The following is a 27,212-nucleotide window of genomic DNA, read 5'->3' as shown; positions in this document are numbered from 1 at the left end:
GGGCAATCTGAGGGCCTGGCAAGCCAAGTTACAGTCCATAATCCCCAGAGTTCTCCTTGTCAGGGAGAAGGGGAAGGGGAGTCAGGCCCTCCGTTTCCACCAGGTCTCAGCCCAGGAACCAGAGGTGAGGAGTGTCTCAGTCCTCTCTTGCTGATCCACCACAGCAGCCTGCCCTGTTCTCTCTTCAGTTAGGGGCATGGTCCCAGCACCGTTCTTCCCTCCCAGCAAGGATTGTTCAAACAGCCTCAACAGTTCAGATAGTTAATGGGGCTTCTCAGGTCACTTCTCAGTGTCCATTTGTTCCTCCTTGTCAAGGAGAAGGGGAAAGAAAAAGGAACAGGCCCCTGGCCTTCTGGAAAGGTCTTACCCACAGTACAAAGCCATCTCCTGTAGATCACTCTGTCTCAGGAGCTACAAATTAGCCTTTTTTCTACAGACAACTTGTCCTTCACTCCCCACACCTGACTGTCAGAGTCCCCTTTAAAGCAGGTTCTCCATTTATAGCATACTCTGCAGCTGCTGAGGGGCAGGGCCTCATTGGCCCAGTTCTGCTCCATCATGCCCTTAGCCTTAGTGTGGGATCTGTAAACCCTGTCACAGCTCTCCTGTCCCACCAAGTGGAGGACTTCGTCTTTCTTTCTTTCTTTCTTTCTTTCTTTCTTTCTTTCTTTCTTTCTTTCTTTCTTTCTTTCTTTCTTTCTTTCTTTCTTTCTTTCTTTCTCATAACATATTCAAAGAACCTGTTATTATTGCCTTTTATATCCCTTGCTAGATGTAACTCATTTTGTGCCTTGGTCTTCTTGATTTTGTCCCTACATGCTTGTGCTATTCTTCTGTACTCTTCTTTAGCCATTACAGAATCATAGAATTGTAGGACTGGAAGGGACCTCAAGAGGTCATCTAGTCCTGTCCCCTGCACTCATGGCAGGACTAAGTATTATCTAGAGCACCCCGACAGGTGTTAATCTCTTAAAAATCTCCAATGATGCAGATTCCACAACTTCCCTAGGCAATTTATTCCAGTGCTTAACCACCCTGACAGTTAGGAAGTTTTTTCCTAATGTCCAACCTAAACTGCTTTTGCTGGAATTTAAGCCCCTTGATTCTTGTCCTATCCTCAGTGGTTTGGAACAACAATTTTTCTCTCTCCTCCTTATAACAACCTTTTACGTACTTGAAAACTGTTATCATGTTCCCTCTCAGTCTTCTCGTCTCCAGACTAAACAAACCTAGTTTTTTCAGTCTTCCCTCATAGGTCATTTTTTCTGGACCTTTAATAATTTTTGTTGCTCTTCTCTGGACTTTCTCCAATTTGTCCATATCTTTCCTGAAATGTGTTGCCCAGAACTAGACACAATACTCCAGCTGAGGCCTAATCAACACGAAACAGAGCAGAAGAATTACCACACTCTTGCTAATACATCCCAGAATGATGTCAGCTTGACCGTGAACCACTGATAACTACTCTTTGGGAATGGTTTTCCAATCAGTTATGCACTCACCTTGAAGTAGCTCTATCTAGGTTGTATCAAAAGCCTTACTAAACACAAGATATACCACATCTACCACTTCCCCTCTATCTGCAAGGCTTGTTACACTGTCAAAGAAAGCTGTTACGTTGGTTTAACATGATTTGTTCTTGACAAATCCATGGTGACTGTTACTTATCACCTTATTATCTTCTAGATGTTTGCAAATTGATTGCTTAATTATTTGCTCCATTATCTTTCTGGGTACTGAAGTTAAGATGACTGGTTTGTAATTCCCTGAGATGTCCTTATTTCCCTTTTTATAGATTGGTACTATATTTGCCCTTTTCCAGTCCTCTGGAATCTCTTCCTTCTTCCATGACCTTTCGAAGATAGTTGCTAATGGCTCAGATATTGCCTCAGTCAGCTGCTTGAGTATTCTAGGAAGTATTTCATCAGGCTCTGGTGACTTGACATCTAATTTGTCTAACAACAAGGAGTCTGGTGGCACCTTAAAGACTAACAGATTTATTTGGGCATAAGCTTTCGTGGGTAAAACCCACTTCTTCAGATGCGTGGAGTGAAAATTACAGATGCAGGCATTATTATACTGACACATGAAGAGAAGGGAGTTACCTCATAAGTGGAGAACCAGTGTTGACAGGGCCAATACAATCAGGGTGGATGTAGTTAACTCCCAATAATTGATGAGGAGGTGTCAATTCCAGGAGAGGCAAAGTTGCTTTTGTAGTGAACCAGCCACTCCCAGTCCCTATTCAAGCCCAAACTAATGGTGTTAAATTTGCAAATGAATTTTAGTTCTGCAGTTTCTCTTTGAAGTCTCTACGTAAAAGAATAAATGGACACAAATCAGACATCAGGAATGATAACATACAAAAGCCAGTAGGAGAACGCTTCAATCTTCCTGGACATTCTATAACAGATTTAAAAGTAGCCATACTTGAACAAAAAAACTTCAGAAACAGACTTCAAAGAGAAATGCATCTGTAATTTTCACTCCATGCATCTGAAGAAGTGGGTTTTACCCACGAAAGCTTATGCCCAAATAAATCTGTTAGTCTTTAAGGTGCCACCGGACTCCTTGTTGTTTTTGTGGATACAGACTAACACAGCTACCCTCTGATACTAATTTGTCTAAGTAATTTTAACTTGTTCTTTCCCTATTTTAGCCTCTGACCATACCTCATTTTCACTATGTTAGATGTCCAATTGCTACTAACCTTTTTGGTGAAAACCGAAACAAAAAAGTCATTTAGCACTTCTGCCATTTCTACATTTGCAGTTTTTGTTTTTCCCTTCTCATTGTGTAACAGACCTACCCTGTCCTTGGTCTTCCTCTTGCTTCTAATGTATTTGTAGAATGTTTTCTTGTTACCTTTTATGTTTTTAACTAGTTTAATCTCATTTTGTGCCTTGGCCTTTCTAATGTTGTCCCTATATACGTGTGTTATTTGTTTATATTCATCCTTTGTAATTTGACATAGTTTCCACTTTTTGTAGGACTCTTTTTTGAGTTTCAGATCATTGAAGGTCTCCTGGTTAAGCCAGGGTGGTCTCTTGCCATACATCCTACCTTTCCCATGCAGTGGGATAGTTTGTTCTTCTGCCCTTAATCATGTCTCTGAAAAACTGCCAACTCTCAGTCCCCTTAGACTTCCTTTCCATGTGATCTTACCTACCAACTCCCTGAGTTTGCTAAAGTTTGCCTTCTTGAAATCCATTATCTTTATTGTGCTGTTTTCCCTCCTACCATTCCTTAGAATCAGGGGTGAATTAGAGTTTTGTGGGGCCCCTGGACCAGAACAAGTGGGGACCACTCCCCACCCCTTCCACCTGCAGCCCCCCCTTCCCCCTCCCTCCGGCACTCCTGCTGGGGAAATGGGGTCGGGGCACCGGGCTTGTCCCGCTCTTCCCGCCCGATGCTCAATCCGGGGAGCCGGGTCATGGTGCAGGGAGCGGCAGGAGCACTGGGAATGTGGAGTGAGGCAAGCCCCCATGCCCCAATTCTGCTCCCCGGCAGGCACATCGGTCGCACAGAGTGGGTTGGGGCGTGGTGGTGCCCCACTTGGTCGGGGTCTCTGGGTACGGGCCCCATTGGCCCAGTTGCTAATCCGCCAATGCTTAACATCATGAACTCTACCATTTCATGATCACTTTCACCTAAGCTGCCTTCCACTTTCAAATTCCCAACCAATTCCTCCCTATCTGTCAAAATTAAATCTAGAACAGCCTCTACCCTAGTAGCTTTCTCCGCCTTCTGAAATAAAAAATTAGTCCATGTTTCCACTTTTTGTACAATTCCTTTTTGATTTTCAGGTCATTAAAGAGTTCCTGATGGAGCTTTATTGGCTTTTTACTATTCTTCCTATCTTTCCTTCATATCAGAATAGTTGGTAGTTGTGCATTTAATATTGTCTCCTTGAGAAACTGCCAGTTCTCCTGAACTCCCTTTTCCCTTAGATTTTGTTCCCCTGGAACTTACCTACTAGTTCTCTGAGTTTGTTAAAGTTTGCTTTTTTGTTGCCCATTGTCCTTATTCTGCTGCTCTCACTCCTTCCTTTCCTCAGAATCATGCAATCTATCATTTAATGACCAATTTCACCCCAAATTGCTTTCAACTTCTTCTCCTGCACTGCAGGAGATAACATTATTAAATCACGAGTCAGGAGTTTTTTGGTTATAAATGGGACATTCCTTGACATGATAAGAAACTTGGTCAGTCTGTTGCTAGCCCAAATTATTTCCCTTTCTGTGATGAATCTGGTGCACGAGCCAGTGCACTGGTGGGGATGGAGTCAATTCCCAGTCTTCCCTACTCAGTCCCATAAACTCTGTGGGATGGGGAGTAGCTGTCTGACAGTGGCCTCTCTTCTCTACTGCCTGTGAAGGCTCTGGTGATGGAGGTAGCTCATGCAAGGCATAAGGAGGCTCCTTATGCTCCCTTACCCTCCTGCACGGGTGCACATGTGGGCCCATGACTGACCCCTAAAATAGAGGAAGGATGACTCTGAAGTTAAGGCACAGAACTGGGAACTGAGATCTGGGTTCTAATACACAGTTCTGACATTAACTTTGTGTGTGACAAGTCAATTAACTTCTCTGAGCTTCAGTATATCCTATCTGGAAAATGGGGATAGTAATACAGGGATATTGTAAGGCTTACTTCATTAATATCTTTAAGCACTTTGAGATCCCTGGATTGAAGGAACCTATATATGTGCATTTTTAATTCAAGTGGAACAAAATCAAATAAAAGAATAATTATTTATAACAGATTGTATAAAATGTACAGCTTTTTACTTTACTTGTTTAAATGCTTCCCACCTTCCTGACTGATATGAAGTTCTGCCCTTTGACTATATGCTAAGTACACAGTTAATTCTAGGGTCTAAGATGTATGTTATATACAAGGCTCCTTTTAACATAAATCTTCGTTATAAGGCTACCCTTGAAAGTTCTCTAAGTCAATCTGATCATATGAGATCCACTGAAATCCATTACAAGCTTTCCCCTTATATTAGCTATCTAGCTGTATGCATCTTTATAGAGAAGGAACACTGTTTTTATAAATACAATTTATAAAACTATGTTGATACTTTGGGATAATCTATCCATTGGGATAATCTAAACAAAGTATTGTATGTCTCATACCTTTATGAGCTAATTTGCCTGCCACTCAAGCTGTACTAAATCCTCTCTAATAGCCACTAGCTAGGGCAGTTGTTACATGTGATTTAAGTCAAGACTTTTTTGGACTGTCTATTATTGTATAGGTCATAATATTTTCTAGAATACTCACAAACTCTGTACTTTATAAGCAGAAGGACATGTGGTCTGGGTGGGCAAATTCCCATCATTAAGACTGTAGTCAATCAAAAAGGATTAAACACTTAATAATAAATACTCCAGGCCTTTCCTTTTGAAGATATGTATGAGTAGCTGAATTTCTGACCAATGATTTTCTGCGTTGTACTGGAAACTGATTAGATGTAACTCTAGCTAAATTTCTATATAATGCTCAAAGATATTTAATGCACTTGGATGAACTGTTCATATCTTTCAATCATTGTACTGTTATATCTATCACTATGACTATATGAAAATAAATAATCTTGTATTGTATGTGAAATAATGCAATTAAAACCGGTTTGACATGTAATTTGTTTGATAAGAGTATAATCCATCCCTAAGTGTATGATCAGATCAAAAGGGAGGAAAGGTGAGACAAATGAGAAGTTTCCATTTAAATTCCTTCAAAATTAACAATGATAAAAAATGCGTGGGGGCCTGATCTGAGGCTCATTTAAATCAGTGGAAAGACCCCTATTTATTTCATTGGGCTTTAGATGAGGCCCCAAATAACAGGACACTCTGTATTGTCACGCTGATATGGTGGCACTGTGAAAATTCGTGTTCTGAGATACAGGAGACTATCACTCTCTGGTTAGTGGAATACAATTATGCCATGGAGATACAGAATCAGATAAATTATAAATGGAAAAGACCTGACAGATCATCTATCCCACTTCTCTACTAATGCAGAACTGTTCCCTAGAGTACATTTTCTCGTGCTCTAGACATACAATGTAGTTTAAAATGTGACAGCTGGGGCTTCCACTAATTCCTAGTGAGACTATTCCAAAATCTAATAGGCAGAGAAACAGCAGTGACAGACACTTGCAGTAGGAATCTCTCAGAGTCACTGATCTACAGAAATGCATTTGTATCATTCTTACAAAAGGCTTTTAGTGGTGAGAGAGGATAGAAAGGAGTTTAAAGAAGAAAAACATTGCTTCCCAAAATGAGAAGAGAGTTAGTGCCTTGGATCCCATCTGAGCAACCCTTTGAACATAGGAATTGCCATACCCAAGATCCATCATGTCCAGTCTTTGACACTAGTACCAGCTGCTTTAGAGGAAAATATAAGAATTCCACAGTAGCAGGAAGGTGTAAAACAAGAGACAGTGGGCAAGAGAGGTTCACTCAGATGCCTGGGAGGTAAAGAGGAAGAAAGTATTCTGCCATAAAATGTTTTTTTTTAAATTTATTTTTTGTCATGAGAAATGTTCTTTTTTAATGTTTAAACTAATATTAGAACTGAGACTACATGGGAATGCTTGCCTACACAAGACAGGAGGACTTTGGCACACTTTAAAAAAATGTAACATTCATTTATATCACATTTTATCTCTCCTCTGTCTGTCCATGCATTATACATAGATTTCCTATTCATCTTGTCACATATAAACTTTAAATATCAACAAGAAGCTTATATTGGGCCAGATCTTAAAATGATATAAATTGGTTTAGTTCCATTGAAGCCAGTGGCACTATGCTAATTGACACCATGTAAGAATCTTCTTACTATATTTTAAAAAGGGTTATCATAAGGGACACTGTCAAGTAAAAGTTTTGCCCCTCATTTCTGTGAAAACAGGATGGGGCTCCACGTGTTTGTTTTAAATTTGACACAGTTTATAATACATTTTAGGGACTAGAAAAAACATTTCCCACTACCAATTTAGTCCTTTTCCATTCAGCAAATATTGATTTCCATTCTGTGCGTGCCTGCCTGACTGTATTATTTTCATGAAACAAAACCCAGGCATTTAAAGTACATTAAGTACAAAAATAACGTGGTGTACTAAAACAGATTTGAGTGCTGTAAAGCCAGTAAAGACAATACAAATTACTGGGCCAAATTCTGCTCCCAGTAACATGGATGCAACTTATTTTGGTAGGTCTAATATAATTAGAGGCTATTGTGTTTTTCCTTTCATGTCCAAGCAATAGAGTGGCACCTATAAAAGACAAGCAAACAAAACTACATATTTAGGGTCGAGAAGACTTTTTCCATCTGACTTTATGGTCATATTTAGGGTCTTAAAACCTCAATTAATTTATCTCTTTAATTACATACTGAAAATACCGGCATAAAAAGTGCTAATGTATTGTCTATTTTCAGTATGTATATACCTCTTTGCATCCCATATACTTAAGCAGCATCGCTCCACATGAGAAACTGCTCTAGCTATAGCAGGGATCTTATGGAATTGCAAATGGGAGAGGAGGTGGTCTCTGTATTGCTGAAACACTACAGATAGAGTGGTCAAAGTACTACGTGTCAACACAATGAAAATCATAATGATTTCAGACTGGCATTGGAATTGCCAAAGTAACTTCACCATTATGTAAATCAACAGAATTCATTCCCTTTGGAGAAAATCCTCTCCTCAGCTTTGGTGAGTGAAAAGGATGCCACAGCTCATGCTGGGGCATTGCCTAACAAAGTCCCCTTTTCCCCTTTGGCTAGCCACACAGAAGACCAGATGTGGATTCTCCTTGAGGATTGGACTCCTCAGGATTTCAGGGCTCCCGTCCTAGGGAATATCTGTGGGGGCGGACCAGAAGGGAGTGGATGGTTGCAATGGTGTGGTCTGGCCAGTTGCAATATTATACCTATGGGAACTGTACTGCCAGGGAAAAGGGGATGATAGAGAAGCAGTGTGGAGGGGTCAAGTGTCCATGGAATTTGGTTTCAGAGTAACAGCCGTGTTAGTCTGTATTCGCAAAAAGAAAAGGAGTACTTGTGGCACCTTAGAGACTAACCAATTTATTTGAGCATGAGCTTTCGTGAGCTACAGCTCACTTCATCAGATACATACCGTGGAAACTGCAGCAGACTTTATATATACACAGAGAATATGAAACAATACCTCCTCCCACCCCACTGTCCTGCTGGTAATAGCTTATCTAAAGTAATCGTCAGGTTAGGCCATTTCCAGCACAAATCCAGGTTTTCTCACCCTCCACCCCCCCACACAAATTCACTCTCCTGCTGGTGATAGCCCATCCAAAGTGACAACTCTTTACACAATGTGCATGATAATGAAGTTAGGCCATTTCCTGCACAAATCCAGGTTCTCTCACTCCCTCACCCCCCTCCAAAAACCCACCCCCATACACACACAGACTCACTCTCCTGCTGGTAATAGCTCGTCCAAACTGACCACTCTCCAAGTTTAAATCCAAGTTAAACCAGAACATCTGGGGGGGGGGGGGAGGAAAAAACAAGAGGAAATAGGCTACCTTGCATAATGACTTAGCCACTCCCAGTCTCTATTTAAGCCTAAATTAATAGTATCCAATTTGCAAATGAATTCCAATTCAGCAGTTTCTCGCTGGAGTCTGGACTTGAAGTTTTTTTGTTTTAAGATAGCGACCTTCATGTCTGTGATTGCGTGACCAGAGAGATTGAAGTGTTCTCCGACTGGTTTATGAATGTTATAATTCTTGACATCTGATTTGTGTCCATTTATTCTTTTACGTAGAGACTGTCCAGTTTGACCAATGTACATTGACCAATGTACATTGGTCAAACTGGACAGTCTCTACGTAAAAGAATAAATGGACACAAATCAGATGTCAAGAATTATAACATTCATAAACCAGTCGGAGAACACTTCAATCTCTCTGGTCACGCAATCACAGACATGAAGGTCGCTATCTTAAAACAAAAAAACTTCAAGTCCAGACTCCAGCGAGAAACTGCTGAATTGGAATTCATTTGCAAATTGGATACTATTAATTTAGGCTTAAATAGAGACTGGGAGTGGCTAAGTCATTATGCAAGGTAGCCTATTTCCTCTTGTTTTTTCCTCCCCCCCCCCCCCAGATGTTCTGGTTTAACTTGGATTTAAACTTGGAGAGTGGTCAGTTTGGACGAGCTATTACCAGCAGGAGAGTGAGTCTGTGTGTGTATGGGGGTGGGTTTTTGGAGGGGGGTGAGGGAGTGAGAGAACCTGGATTTGTGCAGGAAATGGCCTAACTTCATTATCATGCACATTGTGTAAAGAGTTGTCACTTTGGATGGGCTATCACCAGCAGGAGAGTGAATTTGTGTGGGGGGGTGGAGGGTGAGAAAACCTGGATTTGTGCTGGAAATGGCCTAACCTGACGATTACTTTAGATAAGCTATTACCAGCAGGACAGTGGGGTGGGAGGAGGTATTGTTTCATATTCTCTGTGTATATATAAAGTCTGCTGCAGTTTCCACGGTATGTATCTGATGAAGTGAGCTGTAGCTCACGAAAGCTCATGCTCAAATAAATTGGTTAGTCTCTAAGGTGCCACAAGTACTCCTTTTCTTCATGGAATTTGGGGTTCCCTTCCCCTTTAGTCCTTGAGAAAAAGATTTGTAGGAAACCTCCAAAGGTGAACGTCATGGCTCCTCCTATACTCCTTCCCTTCCAGAATGCAATCTGACCTATGAACATGGAATAATTCCCACCCATTCTCCTTGTGTGTTTATTGTTCAGTAATGGCAGTACAGGATAATGTCAGTTAGATAAGACATTGAAAATAAATGCATAAACCAATGTGTTTAAAGTTTTAATTCCCTCTCTTCCCATTAACTTTTCAAATGTGTTATAGCATGACTGACAGAGTCAGAAGAGTACCCAGAAGTCACCTACTATAGGACAGGCCCAACAAAGAAAATAACAGAACGCCACTAGCCATCACCTTCAGCCCCCAACTAAAACCTCTCTAACCTCTTCAGCATCATCAAGGATCTACAACCTATCCTGAAGGACGACCCATCACTCTCACAGATCTTGGGAGACAGGCCAGTCCTTGCCTACAGACAGCCCCTCAACCTGAAGCAAATACTCACCAGCAACCACACACCACACAACAGAACCACTAACCCAGGAACCTATCCTTGCAACAAAGCCCGTTGCCAACTGTGTCCACATATCTATTCAGGGGACACCATCATAGGGCCTAATCCCAACAGCCACACTATCAGAGGCTCGTTCACCTGCACATCCACCAATGTGATATATGCCATCATGTGTCAGCAATGCCCCTCTGCCGTGTACATTGGTCAAACTGGGCAGTCTTTACGTAAAAGAATAAATGGACACAAATCAGACGTCAAGAATTATAACATTCAAAAACCAGTCGGAGAACACTTCAATCTCTTTGGTCACTCGATTACAGACCTAAAAGTTGCAATTCTTCAACAAAAAAACTTCAAACACAGACTCCAATGAGAGACTGCTGAATTGGAATTAATTTGCAAACTGGATGCAATTAACTTGGGCTTGAATAGAGACTGGGAGTGGATGGGTCATGACACAAAGTAAAACTATTTCCCCATGTTTATTCCCCCCCTTAACCCCCCACTGTTCCTCAGACGTTCTTGTCAACTGCTGGAAATGGCCCACCTTGATTATCGCTACAAAAGGTTCCCCCCTCTCCCCCCGCTCTCCTGCTGGTAATAGCTCCCCTTAAGTGATCACTCTCATTACAGTGTGTATGGTAACACCCATTGTTTCATGTCCTCTATGTATATATATCTCCCCACTGTATTTTCCACTGAATGCATCTGATGAAGTGAGCTGTAGCTCACGAAAACTTATGCTCAAATAAATTTGTTAGTCTCTAAGGTGCCACAAGTCCTCCTTTTCTTTTTGCGAATACAGACTAACACGGCTGCTACTCTGAAACCTGTCAGCATGACGCTAGTGATTCTACAGTCTGTGCAGGAAAAATTATAGCAGAGGTTATAATTTCAACTCCTTATTTTTTATATAAAATGTTTTTAGGATGAAAATTTTCATAAACTCAGTAGAAGGATATTCCTAGAAATTTTGAAGGGAACTAAGTTATCATTTAACTTAAAGACAGAAAAACAATTAGGTGAGGTATTCCTTTCGCACTCAAAACATTTGTATTTTTTCCTCTCTGGTAACTAAACTGTTTTTGATTGTGAAATTAAACTAATATGGGGTTGCACCAGCTATTCCATAGTTCAGGTTGCCACTGAATTTCCATGGTAAGCCTGATATTGCCATTCTCCACTCTAATATCCATAAAGGAATAGTATGCTAAAATCTGATAGTGTGTGTCTTGGACTGAGGTACAATATTTCTACCACATTTGAAGTGAATCGGACAATGGAAGAGTCCAAGTTGCCCTCACCAATCTTATTTCAGGTCCTTGTTCGCGTTGCACATGAGAATAGATTTATGTCATCCCACTTACCCTCCCAGTATGGCCCAGAGCTCTCCCCTTACTACTCTTCTTCCTGTCATATGGATACTCCAACTCTATACATTTTCACAATATAAATTAAAGACCTCCTCATATCTTCTCCCAACATTAACTGAAGGTTGTACTGTGTCATTAAAGAACACAGTGTCACAAGGGCAAAGTTAAAATTGGTATAGCAAGATGTAAGGGTCCCTCAGCCCACCTATAGAATGAGAGCATGGGTAGAGAGGTAAAAGTGTTGTTCATGCCTTAAAAGAGACTCCCATAATGTTTTTGTGTTAAAATATGTAACCCTGTGGATTAACTCATTCTAGAGGTTGTTGTTTTGTTTTTGTGGCAATAGAATTAAGAGTCTGAAGTTAGAAAAACTGGGAATTTAAAAAAATGATTATATGACTAATATACTGCTGAAGCTGCATGCAAATTCTATGCAATCTTTTACAGGCACTTTGTCCAGTCTGTTGCAGATCCTACCAGAGACAGTTATATTTTGTGGTTAGTGTGAGAAATTATCAGATTGTAAATTTTCTTTTAACCTTGCCCCTCATGAATGATACATTATAGAAGATGTACACAGTATATTGTTTTATGAGTTACAAACACAAGATATATCCACCTAGAAGCATATCCCTTGATACTGCTTCAACTGTTTCGGTCAATTAACAAAACAGTGTACGAAGGATGACGCTGTAGTTTTACAATGTAGATTTTTAAGTTAAAGTCCACATGTATTGACAATTAGACCATCATAAGAATAAGTCTCGAGGTACTTATCAAAGCTTAGCACAAAATGTTTATGTGTCATAGTCTCATCATGTATCACTGTAGCTGGACCTTTTGTGCAATGACAGAAGTAATGGATTATTTAACTATTCACTGCCAGTAACTTGGAAGAATTTCAGTCATATCTCAGCTCTTCATGAATGAGAGACTTGCAGAGCTATGAGAATATGATTCTATTTCCACTGGAGGTAGGACAAGAAATAATGGGCTTAATCTGCAGCAAGGGAGACTCAAGTTAGATATAAGGAAAAATTTTCTAACTCTCACTCTCAGGGTAGTTAAACTCTGGATTAAGCTTCCAGAGAGGGAAGGTTGTGGAAGCTTCCAGGGGAGGTTGTGGAATCCCCTGTCACTGGAGGTTTTTAAGAACAGGCTGGACAAACACCTGTCAGGGATGTTTTAGGTTTATGTGGCCCTGCCTCAGTGCAGGGGGCTGGACTTAATGACCTCTTGAGGTCCCTTCCAGCCCTATATTTTTATGATTCTATGAGAATTTATGCAACCAATGCTAAATATGAATGAGGTTTATTGACCACAAAGAGATGCTCACTCACAGTACAGACCAAACTGCAATCACCTCATCAAAGGTGATAGGAGTTGTATACAAAAGTCTGAGGCAGAATTTGGACTAAGGATGTAAGGGTTTAACCAGTTAACTGATAAGCTTGATGCTTATCAGTTTCTGTTTATGGTTAAACTCTACCCAGGGTCCCGGCTGCCGCCCCGCTTGCCCAGGATTCCTCTGGGCTGCCAGCCCCACGCCCGAGGTCCTGGCTGCTGCCCTGCATCCCAGTGCACCTGGGTCCGTCCCAGATGGGGTCCCGGCTGCCGGGGTCTGGCCTGGCTATCAGCTCCATGGCTGGGGCCCGGCTGCCACCCTGCTGCCGCCCGGCATCCCGGCATGCCCGGGGTCCCTCTGGGCTGCCAGCCCCTGGCTGGGGTCCGTCCCGGCTGCCGGGACCCTGGGCATGCTGGTATGTTGGGCAGCGGCAGGGCCCCAGATGCGGGGGCAGCAGCAGGGATCTCTGGGCATGGCAACAGCAGCGGAGCCCCACCTAAAACATAACACCCCTCTATACCCCTCCACACCCCTAGTTTCCCAGGTAAACGTTTAACCGTTACAGGGTTACTGTTTTTATATGTTATTTATATCCCTAATTTGGACATAATTTTTCATTGTATTACTGTGATCCTATCAGATCTAATTAGCTATACATGCTTGCGTTGAGTCTGTCTTTGAAGGGACAAAATCCAAATCCTAGACGTTGCTGGTGTGAGTGATTCTGTATCACATTTCCCCCTGAATTAGTACTGATGCTAGAGGACTCTGAGCTGCTGAAGATGCTTTCTGATTAGACGTAAAGCCAAAGTCCTGAACACTTATGGTTAAAGTTTCTATGGTATTCTTTGCAAACAAGGGGGTTTTAATTCTGAAGTACTGAACAAATTCCAAATCAGGTAATTCCCTTGCAGTTTTAATGGGATATGGACTTCTTCGCTTCTTATCCTGAACTGTTGTGTAGAGTTGCAAAGTACTGTTAAATAACTTCTGCTTTCAACCCCACATGATAATCTGCTTTTCCGTTATGTGTAATGTGAACCTTGTGCCCCTTGCCTATCTGAAACTGGGGTTGTGGGGCTATAAAGTGATTTGAGATCCTTATGTGAAAAATGATAGAAGTGCATTATTTACTTTGTGTTTCGTGGCAATTTTCAAGTTAAAAACCTATGTCCTTCTGTACATTATAAGGATTGTAGTAACCCAATTTTCAGAGCAACTCTACAGAGAAGTTGTGCAATATGTCTTTCACATGCAACTTACTTAACACTATTTTATAACAGCACAGACTAATTCGTTTTAAAAGAAGTGGCAGAAGTAGTACATGCTGCACTTAAAACTGTGTCAAAAGGTCAGTGGCTGTAGATCAGTGGAAAAGGATCCAGAGTTGATCAGATACTGCTGTTTTTAACCACTCTGTGTTGTTTAGTTTTACATTTCACCATTTAACAATTGTATTTAAGTTTAGTTGTTCAAACTTTCACCTTGCTTCTGAGGAAACCTTCACCAAGAGAGTGTTAGAGAAGTGATACTCAAGCCTTGTCGTACTCCCGAATTTCACTTACAATACCAGCTTAGCTGGATGTTTTACTCAAGTGTCCAGCATAAAAGCTCTTAGCTGTCCCTGTCATGAAGCCAGCTGATGATACACAAACATCATACACTTCAATATGCAATCAACTTTGCTTTTGTTGCATCCTACATTACATCTCTCTCTTGTCTGCTTGGTTGCAAACTCTTTGGGGCAGGGACTTTGTCTTCATATTTGCAGGTAAAGCAGCTACTACACTGATAGTGCTGCATAAAGAACAAGGTTAATAATGACAGATTTAATGACAGTGGTAGCCGTGTTAGTCTGTATCTGCAAAAACAATGAGGAGTTCTTGTGGCACCTTAGAGACTAACACATTTATTTGGGCATAAGCTTTCTTGGGCTAAAACCCACTTCATTAGATGCATGGAGTGAAAAATACAGTAAGGAGTATACATATTACAGCACATGAAAAGATGGGAGTTGCCTTACCAAGGGGGTGGGGATTGGGGTCAGTGTTAGGAAGACCAATTCAATTAAGGTGGAAGTAGCCTATTCTCAACAGTTGACAAGAAGGGGTGAATATCAACAGAGAGAAAATTACTTTTGTTTATAATATTTCACTTGCCATTATGACTCAGAGTTAACCCGCCAGTGAGATGAAGGGGGCAGTTCTCCCTTCTTAGGGTGATGATGGTGTCAGGCTGCACGCAGGCTCAGGAGATGGCAGGCACTCCAGTATCACCTGCCAAAGGGCTTCTAGTCAGCAAAAGGGCTAGAAAGTTAATTTTTAACATATAAATTCTGTAAAAAGCAATGGTGCTGCTGACAGGTGCCCTGGGGGCCTGGCTCGGGCCTGGTGATCCTGTTGCCCTAGTTTAGTCCCCCTCCCCACGCCGGACTCAGGACCTCTCCCCCTGCCTCCCACAGTCCCAGAGCAGCCGTGCCACCCTTCCCCTTCATTCCCCCCTCCCCCACGGTGACCCAAGAGGAGCCACGCCCCCTGCCGCCTGCCTGGGCTCCTATTTGCTCGCTCCATCGCCCTCCCCACTTCCTTGCCGAGCCGGCGAGGACAGCAGTGATTGGGCGGTTGCTCCGGCCCACCGAGAGGCGTCGCCCTGTCCAGCGAGAGCCTCCCTCAGTAGGCTGCGGTGTTTCCGGGCCGCCCTAGTCACGTGACAGGAAGAGGAAGCCGCCGCGGTTCCCTGTTGCGCGGCAGCGGCCGGGTCTTTGCGAGCGGCGGCTGCGGCGTTAAATGGGCCGGAGGCGGAGCCGCTGCGCCCTAAGGAGGAGACACGCCCCTGTCTTTGCGCACGCTTGCCCGGGCCCCGCGGTAAGGGGGAGTTGGCCCCGGTAACCCCGCTCCGCGCAGAGACCGGGCAGCACCGCCCCCTGCGGCTGTAGCTCCGAACAGCCCCCGCCCCGTGTGTCAGTGCCCGGTCCCCGCCGCGGCGGCGCCGCGCCCGTCTCTCTGGTCTGGGGGGGCGGCCCCGGTGTAGTGACCGCGCCAGGGCTCCGCTCTCCCTGACCGCCAGGCGCCCGGCCACCAGCGGCGTTTCGTCCCCCGCGCCCCGTGCAGTCACGGCGGTGACCGGCACTGATCCCGGCCGCGCCCCGCGAGCAGAGGCCGGCGCTGCCTGCGGGCGCGTCGCGGCTGTAACAGGTGTCCCCTGACACCGCGCGGGGGTTGAGGGCCGCGGTCCCCGCCGGGCCAGTCTGACAGCGCTCTGCGCAGTCCGCCTCGCACCTTCCCACACCAACAAGGAAAAACGATGTAAGGAAATGGTGGTAAAGCCAGCGGGGCCCGGGGCTCGCAGCCTACCTGACGTGGTTCTGTCTGTCTTAAGTGGACCGGATTTACTGTTGTCCGTGTTTCTGTGAGTGGATTTCCCAGTTAACGGGAGGCAGGACGTTACTACTCGTGTTGCAGTCTCGGGAGGGGACTCGGTCTGCGCTGGGATAGGGCAGTGCCAGCTACAGGACATTCGCTGTGGGAGTTCAGCATATGTCGTTGTCATGGCAGGGCATAAGTTAAAAGCCAGGCTGTTAATTATACGTTGCATACACGCTTTTGCATATATCGCAGAAGAGATTCCTTGTTCCTTGGAAGGCATTCCAGTTCAATAGGCTATTTGTAACTTTCTCAGGGCAGGGTCTGTTTCTTCTAGTGTGTGCATACTGGCAGGGCTCAGTAAATAGACTTGCCTGACACACTCTCTGCTTATTGAAGGTCTTCCTTGTAGTTTTTGTTGTTGTGATATCGAAGTGCTTCGCAGGTAAATTAGATCTGTGAGGTGATTACATGAAGACAAGTAGGGCATCATCTGCTCTTCCTCTTTTCATCATAGGGAGGCTCTGAATGGAAACTGGCTTTTTCAGACTCTGGATTGGTCTCAGTTTCAGAAGAATCTTATGAGAGGAGATTTAAAAAGCTTGGCTTGTTTAATGTAGCAAAATGAAGGCTGAGTGGGGATATGACTGTTCTGTCTAAATATATCCTGGGAGACATCAGGTAGGAGAAGAGCTATTTAAGCTAAGGGACCATGATGGAGCAAGGACATATAGGTATAACCTGGCCATGGATAAATTTAGTTTGGAAAGTAGAATAAAGTTTCTAACCATTAGAGGAGTGAGGTTCTGGAACAGCCTCCCAATAGGAGTAATGGGGGCAAACAGCCTAACTAGTTTTAAGATGGAGCTTGACAAATTTATGAATGGGAGTATATGATGGGGTTGCCTCTGATAGCAGAGAACTGGATTCAATGCCTCGGGAGTCCTATATTCCTAGCTCCTCTCAAAGCTTGTTACTGAGCCAAAAAAGCTTTATCTACAGTTCTCTCATACTTCATTTTAGGCTTTGTCAGATGCACTGTCTCAGAAAAGCACATCTGTCTTGTTGGTATATATATGGAGATGAGATCTCTGATGTAGCTGGGTCCTCCTGGCCCACTGACGTCTTTGAAGATTGGGACCAAGGCCTTGAACTGGTACCAGAAGGTGGACTGTAAAGCCTGTGGAAAGATTGGTGCACAGAGTTGATGTGCTTGCCACTCTTCTATCTGACTGAAGAGAAAGAGGCTATGACATTCTGCACAAGTTGGAGAGTCTGTTACTTCCATTTCTAGCCCCAGATACAGAGTGGCATTAATAATTTACTTCTGGGGGAATTCTGCTCCAAAAAAATTAAAAAATCTGCATATTTTATTTGTAATAATAACACAATATAATCATGCTGATGTCAGTTATTTTGGTTATTTATATTACTGTACGATGGATGGAGAATGGGAGTGGGGAGCATTGGAGGAAATCCCCTTTGTCTAATAGTAATGTAGCTATTACTAATAGTCTAATAGTAATTTGACCCTTTATTTCTAGTTATTAGTCAACAAATATATGCAATCATATGCTCTTCAGTTGCCTAAGATGTAACACTGAGCAAGTGAGGGCTGAGGAATCAAACTTACAATTTAAATTGGCTACTGACCATCTCCAGAAAAGTCAGTAGCAAACAGTTCATGGAGCATATTTTGGTAGGAAATGTTTTCAGTCCAAAAATTTAGTCTAATCACTAAAATACCATAAGCATTTATAAGCCATACTGTCCCTTAAAATAAGACTCCTTTACCCCATTCTGGCAATGTAAAGGAGCCTTAAAACTTTTACACCTGTTTTATACCCCTGCGGGATTCACAAAGATAACAGGAACAGTTCACTAAGAATAAGTCACTAAATAGACAGGCTGCTACATTCTGCTCTGCCTGAGAGGACCAAGACTGCCCCATGCCTACCTCCTCAAAAACAACCCAAAGCCTTGCCCCTCCATGCCGAGTGTGTGTAAGAGGGACAGTGTGTCTTTCTCTGTCACACACATGACTGCCCAACCTCCCTGGCGGTGATTTATGTCTCTACTGGCTTCTCCAGGCACCCAAACTGATCTGCCTGTGCTGCTGGGGAAGGGCACATGACCACTCTCAAGGCTTTCCAATCAGAAGTCATTTTTCTGCAGGGAAGTAAAGAAATCTGCAGGGGATGTGAATTCTGCACACATGCAGTGATGCAGAATTTCAATCATTCTGGAGGTGATTAAACATGTGGATTCTTGTAGTCAAATCCTTGTCCAGAAGGAAAGGCTCCCATTTCTTAGCTTGATGAATGTGGATTATTTTGCCACTGGGAATCTAGATTTAGTGAAGAGTCTAGCAGGACTCAAGATTTTGCACCACTTGAAGTAAAGAAAGCAGGGGCAGGGCCAGACTCTCAGTTATTCCTTCAAAGCAGTTCCCCTCTTCTGATCAGTGTTACTTTGGTTTTGCTTGAGTTGAGTTTGTCATCTTTCTTTTATTCAGGAGCATGTGTAGGCATCCTTCTGGTAGCATTGGTTGCGTCTGAGGAAAATGACAATGTAGAGCTGGATTTAATCTGGGTTGTGTTAGCAGTGGAGTCTATAGCATCTTGCTAGACATTGATGTGATCTCACATACGTATTGGAGGAGAGAAGAAGGGCAGCTCCTAAGAAGACTTTTTTTAGGCAAGATGATTATGGAAGAGAAACAGTTGCTGATTGCTACGCTACATGCCATTAGAGAGGAATGATTATTATTGACCCCTATGAGTCCGAGTCATGGACGAGGACCCCATTGTGCTAGGTGCTGTGCAAACACAGTACAAAAAGACAATCCTTGGCCCAAGGAGCTTACAGTCTAAATACAAGATGAGACAACATATGGATGTAGACAGATGGAGTACAAGAAGACAATATTGGTCATAAGCGGTGGTTACAACACACAAGCACCCTGTTGTCAAGGGTTGTTGGGGGTTTTTTTTGTAGGCATCACAGCAAGGGAGAGTTCTGAGGAGGGATTTGAAGGAAGATAATGGGGTAGCTTTGTGAATGTTTATGGTGAGCTCTTCCTAAGCATGACGGGGAGTTATGCGAGAAAGCACAAAGGTGCTTATTTGAAAACTTAACAAATGAGTTATGGAGGCCAGCTGGCATCATGGGCCAATTGGAGGTGAGCATTGATAGCAAATGAAAGACAGACAGGGTGAAGATTGACTGTGAAGGGGCTTGAAAGTAGAAATGAGCCATTTGTTGGGTATGCTAGAGGAGGGGGAGCCAGGGGTGGGATGTAAAGAGGAGTAACGTTGTCGACATTGCGGTGCTGCATTGTCTCCTTTAGCTATGTTGGATTAACCACACTTCATAGTGAACTACATCAAAAATTACAGAGAGGTCAAGTAGAATGAATATTGTATCTTTACTCTGCTGTCTACAGTGGCTTCCCATTGAATACTGAGTCAGGTTCCAGGCAATCAATCTTCAAGGCATATAATGGCTGGTTCACAGCTCCTCTCCTCAGGCACAACAGTTAGTTTTTCAAATTCTCTCTAAATGCAGGAATTTGTTTTTAGGTGTTTCACAAAGTATCTGATGGGATATTTTATTCTTGAAGGGGAACTCACATCTTGCAGTACCATGAAGATATCCAGCATTTAATTGACCTCTATAAACATCATATAATATCAAGGTGCACTGCATAAATGTGGTAGCAGAGCGCAGGCTGAATTTTGGAGTGAAGGCAGTGGCTGGGACTATAAGGAAGATTACCTTCAGTTTGGCATTAGGCACTAACTTAAACTCTCGCTGAGGTCCAAAAGCAACATCCTGTTTGATATGAGACGTCTGGTTGGACCGGTTCAAAGACTCCGATGAACTATTTGAAAGAATATCTATCTATTCTGGGATCATTTGAATTCTGGGTCAAAGCCCATAACAAGCACTGGAAGTAAAAATACTGTTTTTCTTTTAATACACTACTCAATTGTCTAGTGGCATCACCAACAAAAGCAATATGCTGGTCTCCTTGAACATTCAACAATAAATGCTATTAGTATTTGTGTGGTTTTAAAATAAAGAAATTAATGAGAAGCAAACTTGTTTTCAGCAGTAAGATGTTTAATAGTACAGAATGGCTATATATATATATATATATATATTATATAAAGGTTTTTATCATAATTCTTCTTCCACTCACCCATATGCTCCCTCACAGTAATGTGAGTTGAACCATTAAAAATTGTTTCAAATGGGTGTATCTCTGGTTTCTCTGGTCACTGGGAAACTAAAGTCCTTTCCTTGGTCAGGAGAATTAGACAGAAAAGTAAAGTATTCTTTGAGTAGGTGTCCTTGTGGATCCTTATCTAAGTGTGCATGCATCTCATGTGTGCAAAATTGGAATTTTTGAAAAGGGATGTACCTTGAGCCAGGCCTGCACTGTGTATGCCCTCATGCCCCATCATCTGAGATCGTACAGGGCAGAGTGGCTGAAATCCTCCCTCAGTTCCATGTACCACCTGTGGCAGCAAGATGGAACAAGCAGTGACCACCCACTAACCCTTAACAGAATTCTCTCTCTTCCAGTTAGCTAGTGTTAATTACCAACAACTTCCCTTTTTAATTTTATTTTATTCCCCCCTCAAAAAAAATTTTTTTTAAATCTGTTTTTGCCTTGTTCTTTCCGCCAGTGCTTCAAGCCTAAAATGGAGATTCAAAGCCCATGGACTTCAAAGTATGCCCATCCTGAACAAACTCGGTCTGCTTACATGTTGTCTTAGCTGCTGCTGTTTTTGTCTTGGTGACAGCTGGGTGTCACACCCACTGCTCAGTGTGCCGTTCTCTTTGGACCAGGAGAAGAAAATCCAGGGGTACTCGGTTGAAGTTGTCCCTTTTCGAACAATCGATAAAACAAACGTAATTCCTTAAAGGGAATTGATGTCCTACAAAGACATTGATCACTTTTTAGATACAAGGAATTTGGTCCCAAAAGGACGTGAATAAACATATTAAACCTTCTAGAATTATGAGCAATCAAACTTGCATAGCATTCCTACCTGTTCCAAAGAATTTCACCATGTAGGGTTTCAGACTATGTAATACATTACAGATGTGTTAAAAATCAAGGAGTTGCCTATTGATTGCCTCCTGGCAAAGGAGTAATCAAGTTATGAATGTGGTACTGACAAAATGGGATAACCCTTAGCTGCTCTGCATCTTCCAGGTGTCAGCAACTATCAAGCAGACTTTCTAAGTAGACAATCTGTTACCAACCATATGTGGTCTCTGAAGAGCTCCACTATCATATCAGTATTTCACCAGTGGGGGAAGTCCCATTATATACCTGTTTGCCACAAAAGAGAACACGCACTGTCTAGGCTTGTCCAAGGGAGGCATGAGCCCAGGATCCTTCTTTGTACCATGGCATCAAGGTCTTGTATGGATTTCTGCCATTTGCCCTGATACCCAGGCCAGTATGGCAAATCAGAGAGGATGCAGCCATGCTGATCCTGATAGCTCCATATTGGTTAAGATAATTCTGTTTACTAGATCTCCTTGGGATCTCTATTTAGTCTCTAATAGCACCTCCAGACTAGTATCTCAAACCCAAGGTCAGATACTTCACCCGGAACCAAAATTGTTGCATCTGACAGACTGGATGTTGGCTGGTTGAATGCTACTGACAGTTTGCTACAAGTTCAAGAAATCCTACTGAAAAGCAGGAAGCTCTCCATGAGGAAAACTTATTTCTCTAAATAGAAAAGATTTTCAGTTTGGGCAGCTAAGTGCAACCTTGACACATTGAAGGTCTCTATATCTATAATCCTTGATTATATTCTGCATTTAATTCCATTAAGGTATACCTTGCAGTGCATTTGGCGTGCCTACCCCGCACGTAGCTGATTCAAACATAGTTTTCTCTCCATTGTATCCAGATTTTTAAAGGGGTTACTTTATTTTCCTTACAAACTCATGGAGCCCCGTCTTTGAGCCTCTCTCAATTCTTTACACCATTTCATAGAATCATAGAATATCAGGGTTGGAAGGGACCCCAGAAGGTCATCTAGTCCAACCCCCTGCTCGAAGCAGGACCAATTCCCAGTTAAATCATCCCAGCCAGGGCTTTGTCAAGCCTGACCTTAAAAACCTCTAAGGAAGGAGATTCTACCACCTCCCTAGGTAACGCATTCCAGTGTTTCACCACCCTCATAGTGAAAAAGTTTTTCCTAATATCCAATCTAAACCTCCCCCACTGCAACTTGAGACCATTACTCCTCGTTCTGTCATCTGCTACCATTGAGAACAGTCTAGAGCCATCCTCTTTGGAACCCCCTTTCAGGCAGTTGAAAGCAGCTATCAAATCCCCCCTCATTCTTCTCTTCTGCAGACTAAACAATCCCAACTCCCTCAGCCTCTCCTCATAAGTCATGTGTCATAGACCCCTAATCATTTTTGTTGCCCTTCGCCGGACTCTCTCCAATTTATCCACATCCTTCTTGTAGTGTGGGGCCCAAAACTGGACACAGTACTCCAGATGAGGCCTCACCAATGTCGAATAGAGGGGAATGATCACGTCCATCGATCTGCTCGCTATGCCCCTACTTATACATCCCAAAATGCCATTGGCCTTCTTGGCAACAAGGGCACACTGCTGACTCATATCCAGCTTCTCATCCACTGTCACCCCTAGGTCCTTTTCCGCAGAACTGCTGCCTAGCCATTCGGCCCCTAGTCTGTAGTGGTGCATTTTATTCTCTAGAAGGCTCAGCAAACTAACAAGCTGTCATCACTAACCCTCACACAATGTTTCACAGAGATAAGGTGGTGTTGAGACCTCATCCCAAATCTGACACAATTTTAGGAATAATCTATTAATCTCTTTTTTCTTTCCAAAATCTCATTCTTCTCCATGGAAAAAAAACCGTCCACACTTTGGAAGTTTCAAGGGACTTGTTATGTTTTGATAGAACAAAGCCCTTTAGACAGACATTCTGCTGCCATAAGTAGCATTTCAAAGGGGCAGGCCATTTTTTCCAAGAGAATACCTAAATGTATTATGCAGTGTATTTCAATCATGTGTTTGTAGGGAGAGGTGTACCAGCAATCAAAGATCACAGGCTGCCTCCTCTGCATGCTTTAGAAATATTCCCCATATCAGAGATCAGCAAGACTATGTGGAGTAATCCCCTTTTGTTAAATCCTATGCCCTTGACCTGGCTGTAAGATAAGATGCCAAATGTGGTAGGGGTATATTTACAGTCACTGTTTAGTAGTGGTTAGGAATCTCTTCAATCTCACCTTTCAAATGGGGCACTGTTTATTACTTTCAAGATAAATACTCAGAGAGAGAATGGTTACTTACCTTTTATAATGGCTACTGTTCTTTGAGATCTTTTCATTCATATGGATCTAATGAGTCATCCTCCATCCCCACTTTTTTTTGGCACCCACTGTACCTGGGATTCTGAATTAGTGAGGGAACTGAGGGACAGTTGAGGCAGCTCTGCCTTTATACCCTTCGTAGGTGGGGGCACAAGGACATGCATAGTGCAGACATGGCTCAGTGGGCAGCACTGTTCAAAGATTCTGATGAGGCACTTGCACACATAGAGAGGATCCACATAGATGACAACCTCTTGAAGAACCACAGTTACTATCAAGAAAATAACTGCTGTTCTCAGTATTTAACCAGTTCATAAATGTGCTTAAACGTTATCTTGTACTTGGAATGACTTTTTTAAACCTGTTTTTCAGCTGGGAGAAAATGACTGCAATCAAGCATGCCTTACAGAGGGATATTTTCACTCCAAATGATGAACGTTTATTGAGCATTGTGAATGTGTGCAAAGCAGGCAAAAAGAAGAGAAACTGCTTTTTGTGTGCCACAGGTATGCATGTTGATTGAGAGACACAGCAGAGTATTTCTTTTCATTGTCTTTGAGTATTTTTCACTTTAAGTATAGTAAAATGAATAGTTATATTTAATTTCTTTAAGTGGCAACTGCTTTTCATGCTCAGCCTGTTCCTTTCCTGTATAGAGAACATGTACTTCCATTTATTATAAATGGATGGAATCAGTTAGGGTTTAGTGTGAAAATAAATTAGTCATGTTTTCATAACAAAAAAAGCTTTAGTATTAAAGCCCTGCTGGACCCTGCTCCAGGCATCTTCTTAGAAGGAGAGCTTGTGAAGCCAGCCAGTGACCTGAGGGTTTAGGATTTAATTCCCTAAATCCCTAGTTTAGAGGCAGGTAAGAATAGCATTACTGGCTGGGAATGATTTAAGTTCAGCATAGCTGTTTAGGCTCAACACCTTAAATAATGCTGGTTACTTTCAAAGGAAAGGGAGAGGGGCTGGAGTGTACTGATTAGAAGCTGGGGCAGGGAGCTCTGGGGAAATGTGAGTGCTATCTTGTTGTGCTTTATACTTTTGGTCCTTTGTATCTGAGTTTAGTTGCAGGCCTTCCAAGTAGTAGAAGCTTCTGGCAAATTAGTGTCAATTTGGCCTAACCCAGAACCCTTGCAAACAAAAACCAAACCAACCCCACCATATAATAACCCTAACCAGAGAGGGCAATTTTATATTCAAACCTGATTCTTCAGTGATTTATTTATTTTTTAACTGTTCCACCCCAATCCTGCGATAATGTAACCGTGGATACTGATTGGGCTACCTATGTTGTAAGCTCTTTAGGGCAGGGACTATCTTTTTGGTCTGTGTTTGTAGAGCACATAGTGCAATGAGGTCCTGGTCCATAACTGGGGCTCATAGGTGCTATGATAATACAAATTAATAATTAATAATAATATATTATGTCAGGCCCATATTTGTGGGGGGTTTAATTTTGGTTGCGTCAGTCCTTGGTTCTGTTTTACATTATAGATGCAGCTTTGCTCTTTAAACTCATCACTTTATTTTAGGGCTACTATAAGAAAACAAATGCCTACATTGCACTGTAGCTGATTTTAGAAGTTATGCAGTGATACATGCCTGTATCTGAAGGAATCCCTTTACAACACATAGAGACTTTAAGCTAACTGTCTGAAGGGGAAAATCTGTTCAGAATCACAGATGCAAATGTAGACAAGAAGTTGACATTACTACTGGTTAAAATAGCCCCTACTCTTTGCTGAAAGTAATTCTGTACTTAACAGTGACAACAGAACGTCCAGTGCAAGTAAATGTGGTCAAGGTGAAGAAATCTGATAAGGGCGATTTCTACAAAAGACAGACAGCCTGGGCACTTCGAGATCTTGCTGTTGTTGATGCCAAAGATGCTGTTAAAGTATGTATTTATTCACGCTTGTGTGACCTGTGTTTAGAATGTGTCTCCCTAACTATATAGAGACTTTAAAAGTTTTTTTCATTCAGAGCTCTGTCGAGTCCAAGTTAACTACTTAACTGTGAGCTACACAAAGTTTAGATTCTAACGTCACATGAGGGTTGGGAACTGGGACGGCAGCCATCTGTCCATTTTGCGTGTGCCCTAATCTGCCTTGCCCAAATCTGAACTCCAGTGAGAGGGAGCTAAGCCTGAGGAGCCATAAGACACATGTGATAGTATTCTCAATATCTATTCTACATAGTCTGTCAGAGACATCTCAGGTAGATAGAGCTTGGCTTGTGTGCAAGAACTTGTGAGAGAATACTACTTGTTTTCCCCAGTTTGAGTGCTGTATAAAATCTTTACTCCTCCAAATTCAGGTCCCCTTGAAATGGACTACCTTTGTAGAATGAAAGCATTACTGCTGATATATAATTCATGCTAGATTTTAAGTAATGCTTGTACCAGAAGGCACTTTGAAACCGTGGTGATGAGCAATATATAAGAACCTAGATAGAGCTGTCTAAAACAAATGTACATGGTAATAAGATACGTTTTTGTAAACCATCCCCAAGAAATGAGAACATTAACCCATCTGTTGAAAAGTATATGGCCCTGAGGTATTTTACCTCTTCATAAATCCTAGATTATGCATGCCCACAACAGTAACTTGGTTTTGGCCCTGGAAAATCATCTCTGTTCTGTAGAAGGTAACTTTTCCTTCTTTTTGTTAAGTATTTCATACCTCAGAACTTGGTGTGTAACTGGAGATGGGAGTGGTGGGGACAAAACGCAGGGCAGGTCTACATTAGAGCACTACATTGGCACAGCTGCACCGCTGTGGTGCGTCTGGTGAAGATGCGCTCTGCTGACAGGACAGCGCTCTTCCGTTGGCATAATTACTCCACCTCCGCAAAAGGCGGAAGCTATGTTGATGGGAGAATGCCTCCTGCCAACGTAGTGCCGGTGTGGACAGCGCTTAAGTCAACGTAACTTCCGTCGCTCAAGGGTTGTCTTTTTTCACACCCCTGAGCGATGTAAATTACATCGACTGAAGTGGTAGTGTAGACCAGCCCACACGTTACTCGTTCTTTCTTCCCTTTAATGTTCTGCCTATTGGCATTATATATGAATAATCAAAAAAGTTATTTAGATTTACCGGCTTGTAGAAGATTTCCATCAAGAGTAGGGTGAATACACTTAACTTTATTACTCCTGTAATATATGTTTAACACACACGTTGGTTGTAACTTTTAAGAAGAGTACAATTAAAAAGAAAATCTACATTTAATTTAGGGAAATAACTTCCTTATGGGTCAGGGTTCCTCTAAAAGTATTGTTTCTATCAAGGCTTTACTTTCAGAGCAAGTGACTTTACTCCGTGGAAGCTAATATGTCTCTGAAGTGTGTGTGTTCTCTATGTATGTCCTATTTTTAAGCTATTTATAAATAGCTTATAAAAACTATGGTTGCAAAGTCAAGCACTCAAAAGTTAAGAAAAGCCAGAATTAACATTGCCTGTGCACCTTTAATTTAATTCAGCTCCCTTGTGAGAATGCATTATTACAATAGTTTTAATTACAGGATCACACACTATTTTTTTCACAGGACCCTTGCCTTTCACATCGCAC

General features: G+C 42.4%; 1 protein-coding gene across 4 annotated transcripts in view; it reads left to right on the top strand.

Annotated features, from left to right (window-relative positions):
- The first annotated feature begins 15,616 nt into the window (after positions 1-15,616).
- Positions 15,617-27,212, top strand: part of EXOC1 (exocyst complex component 1) — a 58,027-nt gene continuing 46,431 nt past the window's right edge. Inside the window, exons 1-3 of one of the 4 annotated variants that reach the window (XM_077815611.1) lie at positions 15,617-15,755; positions 24,012-24,145; positions 25,412-25,542. In XM_077815611.1, coding sequence (XP_077671737.1) covers positions 24,022-24,145; positions 25,412-25,542 — 255 coding nt within the window. In that variant the 5' untranslated portion in view covers positions 15,617-15,755; positions 24,012-24,021. Of the gene's footprint in view, positions 15,756-15,850; positions 16,300-24,011; positions 24,146-25,411; positions 25,543-27,212 lie in introns of those variants that run through there. The other 3 variants (XM_077815612.1, XM_077815610.1, XM_077815609.1) reach the window with 3 other exon arrangements.

This window comes from Eretmochelys imbricata, chromosome 4 (assembly GCF_965152235.1).
Source record: "Eretmochelys imbricata isolate rEreImb1 chromosome 4, rEreImb1.hap1, whole genome shotgun sequence".
Classification (NCBI taxonomy): Eukaryota; Metazoa; Chordata; order Testudines; family Cheloniidae; genus Eretmochelys; species Eretmochelys imbricata.
Note: the sequence above shows the minus strand (reverse complement) of the source record. Positions and strands in the feature narration are given on the sequence as shown.